We start from the raw sequence: 13899 nt of genomic DNA, 5'->3' as shown, positions 1-13899 counted from the left end.
GTAAATATGACTTAGAGCTAATAAAGAATAATTATTTTTACTTTATTCTTTTTATTTTGTGGTATCATATATACAAAATTGCTTCCCTAAGTTAAAATATATTCGGCAAAACAATAATTATATAAATGTAATTAAAACACAATTTGCACACACACACACACACACAAAAAAACCACAGGGTTCAATATTTTCAATTAAAGCCATGTTGTGGCCAATCTGAACTCATTTAGTAAAATTAATACCAACATTTCACATATTAGTAAACAAGTACATGATCCATTAGCAATCAAGTTAAATGTTTCATTCTAGCACAAATTTTCTCTTACAGAAATACTTGTTGACCAGGTACAACATTTTTTAAATCAAAATAACTTTAAAAAATTAATCTTATAATAAAAAAACCCAACACTACACATTTTTAAAAATTAGTTGAAAATAGGGCAGTGATAAAGGGAAAGTGATTGAATCAGGCCCTGCTGGTGTGGTTCAGTGGACGGAGCATCATCCCAAGCACCAAGAGGTCACCAGTTTGATTCCTGGTCTGGCACATGCCTGGGTTTCCGGGTCTGTTCCCAGTAGGGGTGTGCAGGAGGCAGCTGACCAATGTTTCTTTCTCATCAATGTTTTCTTTCTCTCTTTCTCTTTCTCTCTCTCTCTCTCTCTCTCTCTCTCTCTCTCTCTCTCTCTCTCTCCTTCCTCTCTCTAATCTCTCTAAAATCAATAAAAACATACTTAAAAATTTTTAAACCAATCAGGTTTAACACTAGATTTTAATTAATTGATACTCCCACTAACTATCTTAGTATGGAATCTGATATGGAAAAATAATTCTAAAGCAGAAAGAATAATATTAATATTAGTATATGGCTAAAATATATTATACTATTAATATGTACAACTATTTTTAAGCTATATTTCCTTTTTCCATGATGTTCCATCAACACTAAAAAATACTACCTTCTTTTATAGACAATGGAAACAAAAAACCTTTCATAATTTTTTTTTAATATACCAAGTCTTTTCAACAAACAAAGCTGTCTTTATGATGAGTAAGAAGCAACCTAAATGAGCTCAATGAAAGGATTCAACTCTAAAATTCATGTTAAATTAAAGTAGTACATGGGTAGTGACAGAAGTAGAAGGGTAGCTGGTGATCAAAAGTGCTTAAATATTCAAATACAAAGAGCTCTCACAAACAAAACATATGAAGTGCGGGTATAAAATATATCACTTAAAGTTACTAAAAATTAAATATATAATTTTAATTCTATATACATTTTCCCACACCTTTTGCACTTATATTTTTTGTAAAAAGAAAGAAAAAGACAGGTTAGAAAAAGGTGAAATGTAACATAGCTGTCAATTATCTATTTTTATTTTTTCATATTTTTATTTTAATATTAATATAAATGACTACTCATTTAATGATATTACATATATAGATAACACATCTTTGGCCATATTATGATATATATAAGAATTCAAGCTATTTTCTTTTTGAAAATAGAAATCCTCAAGTATATTTGCAACTATTTTGGATTGGAGAAATATGGCATAGTACAGCCAGGCCGTAAAAATAAAATAAAAACTTTAAAAAGGTTCTAAAATTGCCTCTATTGTGGTCTAGTACAAACCACTCATCTGTGTCTTGGTTTTCTCAAACAAAAAATAGCTTCCTTATCAAATATTTACAAATAAATGATAATTAAGCATTTAAGAGGATACTTTAGACCATCTTTCTGTAGCTAATTTTTAAATAAAAAACAGATATGATAGCAGTCATTAAGATGGCGGATGGCTAAAATTTTAGATTAAGATAAGAACTTAAAATATCCCAGTCACAATTATACATGCTGATCACAAAACTGATCTTCAGAGAACATTTTCAGAAATAAAAAGGCTAAACAATGTCTTTTGATGTCTTATTTCAATGCTCTTTAAAACTATTCATATGATGTGTGTTGCCAGCAAAAACTGCAATTTGAGTAAGTATAGAATTATTCATCAAAAATATAAAGTTTAAATGTCTTTGCACAAAACTCCAAAAAAAACGAAAGATAAATAAATATGTCACACATGTGTAACTTACCGTATGATAGCCTCTAGGCAGCGGCGGTTTGCCCACAGGATAAGGATCCACAGTGTCAATAATTGTTTGCCGTTCACCTTTCTGGTTAATTTTTCTAAATCTCCTCCGAGACTGTCGATGAGAAGCCTGACGCTGGAAATATTCTTCATTTTCATCCATATAGTCCACCTGAAGAAAAAAAAGCCAAAAACATTTCATTTCTTCAAACATGATATTCTAAATCAAGATGAAATGCAGAATAAAACGTACAAGTAGTCCGCATTCATTCATTTTGCAAAGACATTTGTAGCCAAACTATCTAAACAGATTCTTAAGTGTTTTGGAACGTCACTGGAACGGATCGGTTTTGAGTAACTTTTCTTTTACAAAGAGGCATTTTCAGTTCCACTTAGGGACAATATGGGTAATTCTTGAATTTCCTGTGCTTTGAAAAGGAAAGATATTTTCAGTTAGTCTTTGTACTGATCTAGTAGTGGAAGAACTCACAGGATATATTACCACACATTATGAAAGCAACTGCCCCATTGTCAACTAAAGCACAAAAACGCTGATGGATATGAGGAAATCTGTAAAAAAAAACCCAAATCCAAAATGACTGAAAGAGGACTGCTAGCAGAATGGCTTTGGTAGATTCCCTAAGGGTTCCTCTTCCTACTTTCATTCTGTGGATTCAGTTTCTTTTTTTATAAATAGTGTTGTTTAAGAAAAATCCTTATTTCAAACATTTCAGAAACTCTGATGAATGGACTAATAGAGAATATGCTACATTAAGTTAATCCTCATCATATTGATATAATGAGATGTGATTACTCACTATAGAGGCATATTTCGATGCTAAAGCTGTTGTCATACTGGCAACCCTGGTAGTTTGTATACTATCAGCAAGTATAAAATTCTCAAGGAAATGTTGAAGCTCAAAAAGCCTTCAGAGAAATCCCAAAATAGCACTAATGGAGGTCAAAATTTCTAGGAAGTATCTAAAATCTTTTCAAGATCTGTTCCAGCAAGGTTCTATTTATCTGCCTACATTTTTTTTTCAATCCTAAATCTTTAGTCACCACCATGCCACTTTCTCACTTAAGAGTAAATTTTGTGAAATTTTACCAAAAGTGTTCACTAGCTTTGACAAGGAAGTTCTCATTTCTGATGGAATTTTCCTGCATCATAGGGAAAAACCCTATTATTGTCTCTAAAAATAGAGTGGTAGTCTACCAAATACTTTATTAAATGTGAATTTAAAACTTCCATCATAATCTATATTAGGCCACCATTTATCTTATCAGGTTTTCCTGGTGAAGGATGCTGGATGAGGAATAATAGGATTATCATGTCAAATGAATGTCTACACTGAGAGTTCCTTCCCTATCCTATTTTAGTTGCTGATTTTTTTAAAAAAAGGGATATATAGTATGCTACTTTAAAATCACTTTTATATAGTAAAGAAGAATGTGACAGGTGTTTTGTAAAGCATCAAAAAATGTTGCTGCCCTGGCCAGCCTAGTTCAGTTGGTTGGGTGTTGTCCCATTCACCACAAGGTTGCTGGTTCGATTCCTGGTCAGGGCACATGCCTGGGTTGCAGGCTCAATCCTGGGTAGGGAGTGTGCAAGAGGCAGGCAATCAATGATCTGCTCTCACTTCGATATTTCTCCCTCCCCCTTGCTCTCTAAGAAATCAATGAAAAATATTTTTAAAAAACATTACTAATATCTATTTAGCATTATTATTATTATGTATATGACTTACCTAAATATAGTTTTTAAATCACACAGTTCAGCTAATAAGAGATAAAGATTTTGATAGACTGTTTAACCAGCAATCTAGTACCCCATTTTTATTTCAATTAGTTTAAAAAATTGAAGTGATTTCCTTATGGTAATTGTTGTCTGAATACATATCACTGTGATTCATTTTAAGTATCTTACTCACTTCGATCAATATTTGGAGAGCTAAAATCCTATAATTCAAAGATTCTCCCCAAATTTTAATTACATGGTATTAACATAGATTGATTTACAAAGTTCAAGCAGCAAACATTTAGGCATGTGTGCCCTTTAAACTTTCTATCTTTTTCATTTAATCGAATCCTATAATTAATTATGATTATGAACTCAAATTTATAAGTTATACAATAAATAAATCCACACTTATAAAATATGTAATACACTATTATCAGTGGTTTGTGAAAGTACTTTAATTGTATAACTTTTTTAAGGGGGGAAGAATGCCTTAAGGAGTAGTCTTACCACGATCATTTCAGAAGGCTCTAAAACAATGCATTCACAGCCACGCCTAAAGCTTCCTGCAGAACGCTTGCCAAAACTAGAAAGAAAGAAAAAAAAAGATTTAAAAATATAAAATTTAAGCCAAACCTCAGGATTAATAAATACTAAAAACAATACAAGAAATACACACTGGAGAAAGAGTAATTATCTTTAATCATTATTTACACAGAATGACAAGGAACAATTCAAATTGTTAAATTTCAGACATATGCAGGGTGTCCCAAAAAATGTATTCACACTTTAAGAGCCGATAGCTCCAATTTTTTTTTAAAATATATTTTATTGATTTTTTACAGAGAGGAAGGGAGAGAGATAGAGAGAGCTAGAAACATCGATGAGAGAGAAACATCGATCAGCCACCTCCTGCACATCTCCTATTGGGGATGTGCCCGCAACCCAGGTAGATGCCCTTAACCGGAATCGAACATGGGACCCTTCAGTCCGCAGGCCGACGCTCTATCCACTGAGCCAAACCGGTTTCGGCAGCTCAAATTTTTTTTAAATGACACTTTTAAAAATATATATTATTATTGATTTGGGGGAGAAAGGGAGAAGGAGACAAAGACAGAAACAGCAATGAGAAGGAAGCATTGATCGGCTGCCTCCTGCACACCCCCTACTGGGGATTGAGTCCACAACCTAGGCATGTACCCTGACCAGGAATCGAACCGTGACCTCCTGGTTCATAGGTCAGTGCTCAACCACTTAGCCACACTAGTCAGACTGATAGCTCAATTTTGAAATTGAAATGTATTTTAATAAACACTGCCTTATAGAGGAATCAAGATAGTGGCATAATAAACACGGTACTCGCATCCTCCCATAACCACGTCAAAATTACAACTATAATACAGAGCAACCATTATTCAGAACTGCCTGAAATCTGGCTGAATGGAAGCCTTACAACTAGAGAATTAAAGAATTGAGACTGGTAGGAGGGGTGGAGGTGTGGAATGGCTGGTCTGACACCCACGTGTGGCGTGTTTTTAATCGGGAGGGATAGCATGGCTGAGAAAGCCTCCCCTGAGGAGCAAGGAAGGTGTGTCTGCCCCATACCAGACCCCTAGCCCAGGGTTCCAGAGCTGGTAAGAGAAGTCCTGTAAGTTTGGGCTGTAAAAGCCAGCAGGGACTGTAGTTGAGTGACACAGAGGCAGCCAGAGACCCAGGCAGTTCCTCTTAAAGTGCTCGTGCACAGACCTAACTTAGATTCACTCCCTCTGAGCTCCAGCACTGGATCCAGGGACATACAGGGAGTAACAAAATTATCTGACATCAGGGCGGAAACAGGGGGGCAACTTTCTTCCAGACGAAAGTGCTGGCAGAGAGGTCATTGTTCCTCTGCTGAGACCCTCCGCCACTTCCCAGAGCTGACTGGCAGGCACCATATTGGAGTCTCCATCAACCTGGCCCACACTATTTGCAGCCCCACCCAAGCTGTTTGCAGTGTCTTTTTCATATGAATGGCCCATCCTGGATCAGGCTTCAGACTTTCCTAAAAGCTCTCAAACAAGTAGGAGCTGAACTCAGCATGCCCCATACCTCTAGATAACTGGCCCCAGACCTGGCACTTGCAGCACCTTGCCAAGGTTCACAGCTTGGCCTCTCCTGAGCCCAAGCCCAATACAAGTAGCTGCCATCTTCAGATCTCTCTGTAGCTGGTGCTGGGTGGCGCCTGGCAAGGCACAGGCAGTGGCTGACTTTGTACTTCCTGGGAGGCCGCAGAGCAAGTGCACCTGGTGAACAGCTTCATACCATAGACCAGTGGTCGGCAAACTGCAGCTCGTGAGCCACATGCGGCTCTTTGGCCCCTTGAGTGTGGCTCTTCCACAAAATACCACATGCGGGCGTGCACGTACAGTGAGACTGAAACTTCAGGGTCCATGCGCAGAAGTCGGTTTTCGGAAAGGAGATAGATGAAACAAGTATACAAGACGAGTGTGGATGGGAGAATTGGAAGGGGTCGACCTCAGCTAATGTATCTCAATCAGATTGAGGACATTTTTAGCAAAGGCCAGCTTAGGAGTACCCTAATGAAGTTAATAACAATGTACCTACCTATATAGTTTAAGTTTAAAAAATTTGGGTCTCAAAAGAAATTTCAATCGTTGTACTGTTGATATTTGGCTCTGCTGACTAGTGAGTTTGCCAACCACTGCCATAGCCGATTACAACTCTACCACATCCACTAGCAACACACTCCAGGGATGGAATCGGTGAGCACCAAAGCCCCACTGAAGCAAGTCCTGCTCCATGGGGTCAGCTCCTACACAGCAGCTCTTCACCTGTAGTTACAGCTGGTCCTCAAAGCCAATTGGCTTGGGGGTCAAGTCCTCCCAGTGACGCTAACAACAATCAAGGCTCAACTACAACAAGCCAGTGCACATAGGGGCACTCCCAGAATGCCCAGCTCAGGTGACTGGAGAGGCTGAGCCACTGGGCCCTACAGGACACCTACTACATTAGGCCACTCTACCAATTTCAGAAGACACAGCAGCTCTACCTAAAACATAGCAACAAACACAGGGAAGCAGCCAAAATGTGAAGACAAAGAAACATGTCACAAATGAAAGAACAGAAGAAATCCCCAGAAAAAGAACTAAATGAAATGGGAGCCAAGCAAATTACTAGATACAGAGTTCAAAACAATAGTTACAAGGATGCTCAAGGAACATAGTGAGAATTAAGGAAATTAGTGAAAACATCAACAACATAAAAGGACCAGTCAGAAGTGAAGGATACACTAACTGAAATAAAGAATAATTCACAGGAAACCAACAGCAGAGTAGAGGACACTGAGAATCAAATCAGTGATTTAGAATTTAGGAATCAAAAAACACCCAATCAGAAGATCAAAAAGAAAAAAAGAATCCAAAAATATGAAGACAGTGTAAGGAGCCTCTGGGACAACTTCAAGCATACCAACATTCACATCATGGCGGTGCTGGAAGGAGAAGAGAGGGAGAAAGAAATTAAAAATCTGTATGAAGAAATAATGACAGAAAACTTCCCATCTGGTAAAAGAAATAGAATTACAAGTCCAGGAAGTGCAGAGGGTTCCACACAAGAGGAACCAAAGAGGCCTATACCAAAACACTTCATAATTAAAATGCCAAAGGTTAAAGACAAGAAAGAATCTGAAAAAGCAGCAAGAGAAAAGCAGTTAGTTACCTACAAGGAGCACCCATACAAATGTCAGCTGATTTCTCAACAGAAACTTTGCAGGCCAGAAGGGAATAGCAAGAAATATTCAAAGTAATGAAAACCAAGGATCTACAACCAAGATTACTCTACCCAGCAAAGCTATCATTTAGAATTGAAGGTCAGAACTTCACAGACAAAAAAAAGCTAAGGAGTTCATCACCACCAAACCAATATTACATGAGAGCACTGAATCCTAACCACCAGACCACCAGGGAACCTCAAACCAGTACTACATTAATTGTTGAAGGGTCTTCTCAATAAGAAGAAGAGAAAAATTAAAAAGGATAAAAGATATGAACAATAAAATGGCAATAAATACATATCTATCAACAATTGAAACCTAAAAATTAAAATAAACAAACAAGGAATCTAATGAACAAAATAAACTGATTTGAATAAAATAGAACCAGAGGCATGGAAACACAGAACAGACTGTAGAATCTCAGAGAGAAGAGGGGGTGGGATGGGAAGAAATTAACCAAAGAACTTATATTCATATATGCATTACCCATGAATACAGACAATAGGGTGGTGAAGGGGTCTGGGGTAGGGATCCAGGTGCAGGAAGGCAATGAGGGGGAGAGGGGCGAGGGGATGGACATTTGTAATACTCAACAATAAAGATTTTTAAAAATTAGATTAAATTAAAAAATAAACCCTGTCTTTATAATTATTCAGAGTGTATATATACATTTTTGGGGGGATACCCTATATTTATCTGGAAAATTCCAGCACAATACTTTCAAATTAATAATGTAAGTAAAAGAGAATCAGTAAAAATATGCTCCAAGTTAGGCTGTTTTAAATCATTCCCAGTTAGGCGAAGCTTTAGAATATTATAATAGGAATGGGAATAGAATCAATGGCAAATTATGAAAAATCCAAAAAAATATAGAGTGTATGTAATCCTCTTCTATAACTTAAGAGGCTTGGGTTAAAATTTCTTTCACCTAAAAAGTGTATTTACTTCTCTAAAATTTCAAATCAATTTATGCTCAAATTTTTTAGAAAACGGTATTCAACTTAAACTCTTTTTCCTTAGTATGGAAGCAATGAAGTGGCTATGCATATTAACTGCCCATTCTTCCTGAAAACTTTGCACTAGTGCACTCAGACAGAGCACCTTTGCGCTATCTGTGAGAACCGCCATCTTAACACCAGAGCAGATGGATTCCCTCTGACCTAGCTTTGAGGACTAAAACCATGAGGAGAAGATCTTGCCAAGCTCGGTAATCCTGACTTGCTCTAGTATTGCACTTCCCATCCCTGCCATTCACTACTCCCAAATTCCTCCCTTCCCTCCACTCATCACTTTGGTAGCCATTTTTAATAAACTATCTTTGAGAAAAATATAAAAAACATGAGAAAAACTTCTTCCAAAGAACTATTTTATCAAGCAATTTTTCCAAGTTAGACATTTTGAGTGATTCCTATGGATATTCTTGTTCTGTTTGCAATCCTCTTTATAATTGGTGACCCTTAATGCATCAAACTTTATGGTGAAAAAGTCATGTAAGATGAAGAAAACAGGAGAGTCAATATTTCACTGTATCATTGTGATCTCTAGCCAACGTGACCATTCTCATATTCTGTATTTTACTCATTATTGAGATTATCAGGTTAGAGTAGACCCTAACTTAGTCCTTCCCTGCTCCAACATTGTTTCTATGAAAATCAAAAACAGAATCATACTTAGCATATCCGAAAAATTCTTTTTAAAATATCTATATACATCTAGCCATACATACTCAAACATACAAATATCCCTTGGTGCCACTGTCAGAAACAGACTATTAGTCCCATCAAGTGCACTCCTTTTTGTTATTATGTCTTATAAGAAACTATGCAAAGTGATCTACAGATTCAATGCAATCCCTATTAAAGCTCCAAAAGCCTTTTTTGCAGGATGGAAATGCCGATCTCCAGATTCATATACAACTGTAAGAGGTCCTAATTAGCCAAAGAATTTTGAAAAAGAACAAAGTCAGAGGCCTCAAACTTCCTGATTTTGAAATTTACTGCAAAGCTGCAGTAATTCAAACAGTGCGGTACTGGCACAAGGACAAAATGAAATAAAATTAAAAGTCTACGAATAAACCCATGTATCTATGTCAATGAATTTTGATAAAGGTGTGACGTTCATTCAACGAGGGGGGAAAAAAAGCTTCTTTTCTTTCTTTTCTTTTTTTTTTGCTAATCCTCACTTAAGGATACTTTCTCCATTGATTTCCAGAGAGAGTAGAAGGGAGGGGGAGAGACAGAGAGAGACACATCAATTCGTTGAGCCCTGACCAGCCCTTGACCAGAATCGAACCCACCATATACCAAAAGGTGGTGGGTTCGATTCTTGGTCAGGGCACATACCAAGATTGTGGGTTCAACCCGAGGTCGGGGTGTATGCAAGAGGTAACAGATCAATATTTCTCTCTCACATCTCTTTCTCTAAAAATCAATAATTTAAAAAAATGAAATGTTGAATAGAAACAGACTCACAGACACAGAGAATAGACTGATGGTTGTGAGAAGAGAGGAGAATTGCGGGGGGTTGGGTGTAAAGGGATTAAGAAGTACTAACTGGTACTTAGAAAATAGTCACAGAGATGTAAAGCACAACATAGGAAATATAGTCAATAATACTGTAATAACTATGTGTAGTGCCAGGTGTACTTGAAATATTGGGGGGTCACTTTGTAAAGTATATGATTGTCTAATACAACATATATTTAATGTAAACTGTCATTGAAAAATAAAAATTTTAAGAAAGAACATGAAAATTTCAACATCCTTAGTCATTACGGAAAAGCAAATCCAAAACACAATGAGATACTATTTCACAACTGATGATAGAGGTAAATGAGATATTAGAATGGCTATCAATTAAAAACATAATAACCAGTAATAAAGAGAATGCAAATAAATTATAACACTTGAATTTTGCTGGTGGGAGTATAAAATGGTGTAGTCACTGTGGAAAACAGTTTGGCACTTCCTCTAAAAGTTGAACATAGAATTACCATTAAGATCCCTCAAGTCCACTGCTACATAAATAATAAAATACTGAAAATAGGATAGCAAACAGATATTTGCACACCAATATTCATTGCAGCATTATTCACAACAGCCAAAAAGTAGAAACAATTCAAGGGTCTATCAACAGATGAATGTATTAACGAAGTGTGAGATATATAAACATATATATGTATATATACAATGGAATATTAGCCACATAGTGGACTGGAGTTCTGACACATGCTACAACATGGATAAGCCTTGAAAGCATTATGCTAATTGCAATAAGCCAGTCACAAAAGGACAAATACTTTATGATTATAGTCATATGGAATATCTAGAATAGACAAGTTCATAAAGAAAGACAGTAGCCTGGCTAGTATGACTCAGTGGGTGAGTGTTGACCCATGAACCAAGGAAATCATGGTTCGACTCTTGGTCGGCCAGGGTCCATGTCCAGGTTGCAAGTTCCATCTCTGGTCAGGGAGCGTTCGAGAGGCAACCAATTGATATTTCTCTCACCTCTCTCTCTCTCAAATCAATAAACATATCCTTGGTGAGGATTAAGAAAACAACAACACTAAAATCTCCTCCCAGGGGTGGTGATTTTAAAAGACCAACTTATCAAGAGATTTCTTGTTTGTATTAATGGCTTTGGGTTTCTTAGCAAAATTTCAGGACTTGAATAAGAAAAAGTTGAAACTCCACTTTAACCAAAGAACAGCAAACCTTTAGGGACAGAGGAAGAGTTAAGTGTGTGACTGAATTATACCATTGATAAACCTGGGACTAAACTCTTTTCTACATTAATTAAGCAATGAAGTAATAGAAGTTGTAGTTCAAAAAACTAGGAAGAGATGAGAAAAACTAAACAAATATTACTGAAATATTTTACATCAAAGTTATGAAGACAGTCATTTTTCTGTTACTCAGCATTAATCTCATTTTATCCTTGACCATAAATTAGAGGCCACCCTCACCTTCACCCTATCTCTACATATATAAGGAAACAGAGAGAAAATTTTGCTTCCTAGTCCTCTTCCAAATAATCATTGGATACATTATACAATCAATATAAACTCTGTAATCAATACAGAGCTTAAAAGAAACTCACTAAATATAGTCCCTATTCTTTTTTTTTTTAAATATCTTTTTATTGATTGCAGAGGAAGGAACAGGGAGAGAGAGATGAAACATCAATGATGAGAATCTTTGATCCGCTGCTCCTGCATGGCCCCTATGGGGATAGCGTCCGCAACACGGGCCTGTGCCCTGACCAGGAATCAAACCATTCCTAGGTCACAGCTAACCACTGACACTTTGCTGGGCTAGTCCTTATTCGTAAGTAGTTTGTATTCTTTGGAAGATAAATACATAAGAAGCTCATATAACAGGAAGAACAGTTAGCATCATAAGTTTAATAAAAACAATGCCATATTTTCTCCTACAATTGTATCACAAAGCCAAAATGAATTTATAGAATCTCAAAGTTGAGAAAAAACTTTAAAAATTATATAGTAAAATGTCTTTCTGCATTCTTTCCTTCCGTTATACAGCTCAAAGTATGCCATCAACTGATGTGCTACTCAAAGGTCCTAAAACATTCTGCTCTTAGAAAAAGGCCTCCAGTGATTATAATGTTTCCTAATCTTCCCCTGAGAACTGCCCGTCCGGTTCAATTCTCATTTCACAACTGGAGAAACTAAGCCCACCTACCTAAAAGCCTTCGGTTAAATCAGATGCCCGCAATGCCAGACTGTAAGCGCAGGCGTCTGCTCTTGGTCTTGCCCTTTCTCTTGCTTTCTTCTATAGCCCTTTTCTACACATTCAATAATGTAAACTCTAGTCTTTGAAGCTCCACACTTATGAGGAGTAATTCCAGGGCTGGTAATTGGTGCTGTGTGGGTAAATGTAGTGACCACATTTACCCAAACAGCACCAACGCAATGACAAGTGGGGAACAGGGCTCTGCTGGATGGTGGATTCTCAGAGGTTGGCTAGGCTCGTACACTAGCTAGTTGAGTGAAAAACAGAACTCAGCTTTTGGAATTTAGAAGGCAATTCAAATGCAGCAAAAGTACAAATGACCACCAAGAACCTGAGGGTTACCCTGGACTCATCAAAGATCTGGGTGCCAAATCTATAAAAGCCTAGCCTGTTCGGCAGCTGCTGCCAGAACTTCAACCAGAAGAACATCTGCTTCTTTGAAATGCCACTCATAATACCACATACCAAGATAAACAAAGATATTTTTAAAGTTTAAACTCCTTAATTTTTAAAGTGACATAGCTTCTTTTTTAACCTTGAATTAAAATTTTTTTTCAAATTAATCAGTCTTCTAGTCATTTCAGTCCTTCTATATGTGCATACTTATCTATTGTACAAGACACAAATATAAATACACACATATGAATAATTGTCTTTCAAAAACAAGCAAGATGTAGGTAACAGTTACTAATGAGACTTGGCCTATTAGGAAAGTGGTTTGAAAGACTTGGCATAAAAGCCTATTAGCCCTTTCTATATTAGATACTAGCCTTTCCTAAGAGGCTATAAAATCAGAGAGAGAGAAGATAGGGTGAGACAGAGAAGTATGGTATATGTATTTAAGAATGCTGACCGTCTTCTGATTCTGGACTGCATGAACATTTAATTTTGTAGACTATTTTAAATCCTTCTAAATTGTTCTGTGTGAATACACTGTGAAGCCTGCCTCTCAACTATTTAACCTCAATGTATTTCAGAGTGCCCTTATAATCTTACATTAAACAACCAAAAGTGACAACTAAAAGTGATGCAGATTAACTCTGGCCCAATCTATTGGTTCTCTGAGATATTAAAAGGAAACAACAAAAACAACCTCACAGCAAATGATTAATGCAAAGACCACTTGCAGGATAAAAAGCAGAGTATTCCTAAATGCTCAGATGTCCTTAGCACAACCAATTTAGGAATTGTTCCTCAAAAAACAGTTTAACAATCCGGATTCGCATTCCTATTACATTAAACTTTTTGCTAAACTTTTTGTATAGTACAAAATAAGAATTACAAATTGCTCCTAAAATTGAAGTTCAATATTTTCAGAGGTAGAAAAATGAATGACTTTATAATATCTAAAATGTGCAGAGGAAAGAACCGAATAGCCTCGTAAACATTCTTTCAAGTTCAAGGCACACAACAAGAAAGCACAAACGTTTGATAATATAAAGTCTTACCTAGTTCTCATAGATACCCGTAGGTAATGGCACACCACACAGGGTGCTGCAGGCTCTTGCTCTGGTCAGGCCATCCTGTTCTAAGTTTCTGTGACCACATGT

At 36.7% G+C, this 13899-nt stretch overlaps 1 protein-coding gene across 2 annotated transcripts in view; it reads right to left on the bottom strand.

The window, feature by feature from the left end:
- RAPGEF2 (Rap guanine nucleotide exchange factor 2) overlaps positions 1–13899 on the bottom strand; it is a 233688-nt gene that overhangs the window by 107154 nt on the left and 112635 nt on the right. For both annotated transcript variants that reach the window (XM_081093130.1, XM_081093131.1), the window contains exons 5-6: positions 4334–4409; positions 2090–2257 (exon numbers count right to left, since the gene is read on the bottom strand). In XM_081093130.1, the coding sequence (XP_080949256.1) occupies positions 2090–2257; positions 4334–4409 (244 nt within the window). The remainder of the gene's footprint in view (positions 1–2089; positions 2258–4333; positions 4410–13899) is intronic.

Source organism: Myotis nattereri (assembly GCF_964212035.1).
Source record: "Myotis nattereri genome assembly, chromosome: 5".
Taxonomy (NCBI): Eukaryota; Metazoa; Chordata; class Mammalia; order Chiroptera; family Vespertilionidae; genus Myotis; species Myotis nattereri.
Note: the sequence above shows the minus strand (reverse complement) of the source record. Positions and strands in the feature narration are given on the sequence as shown.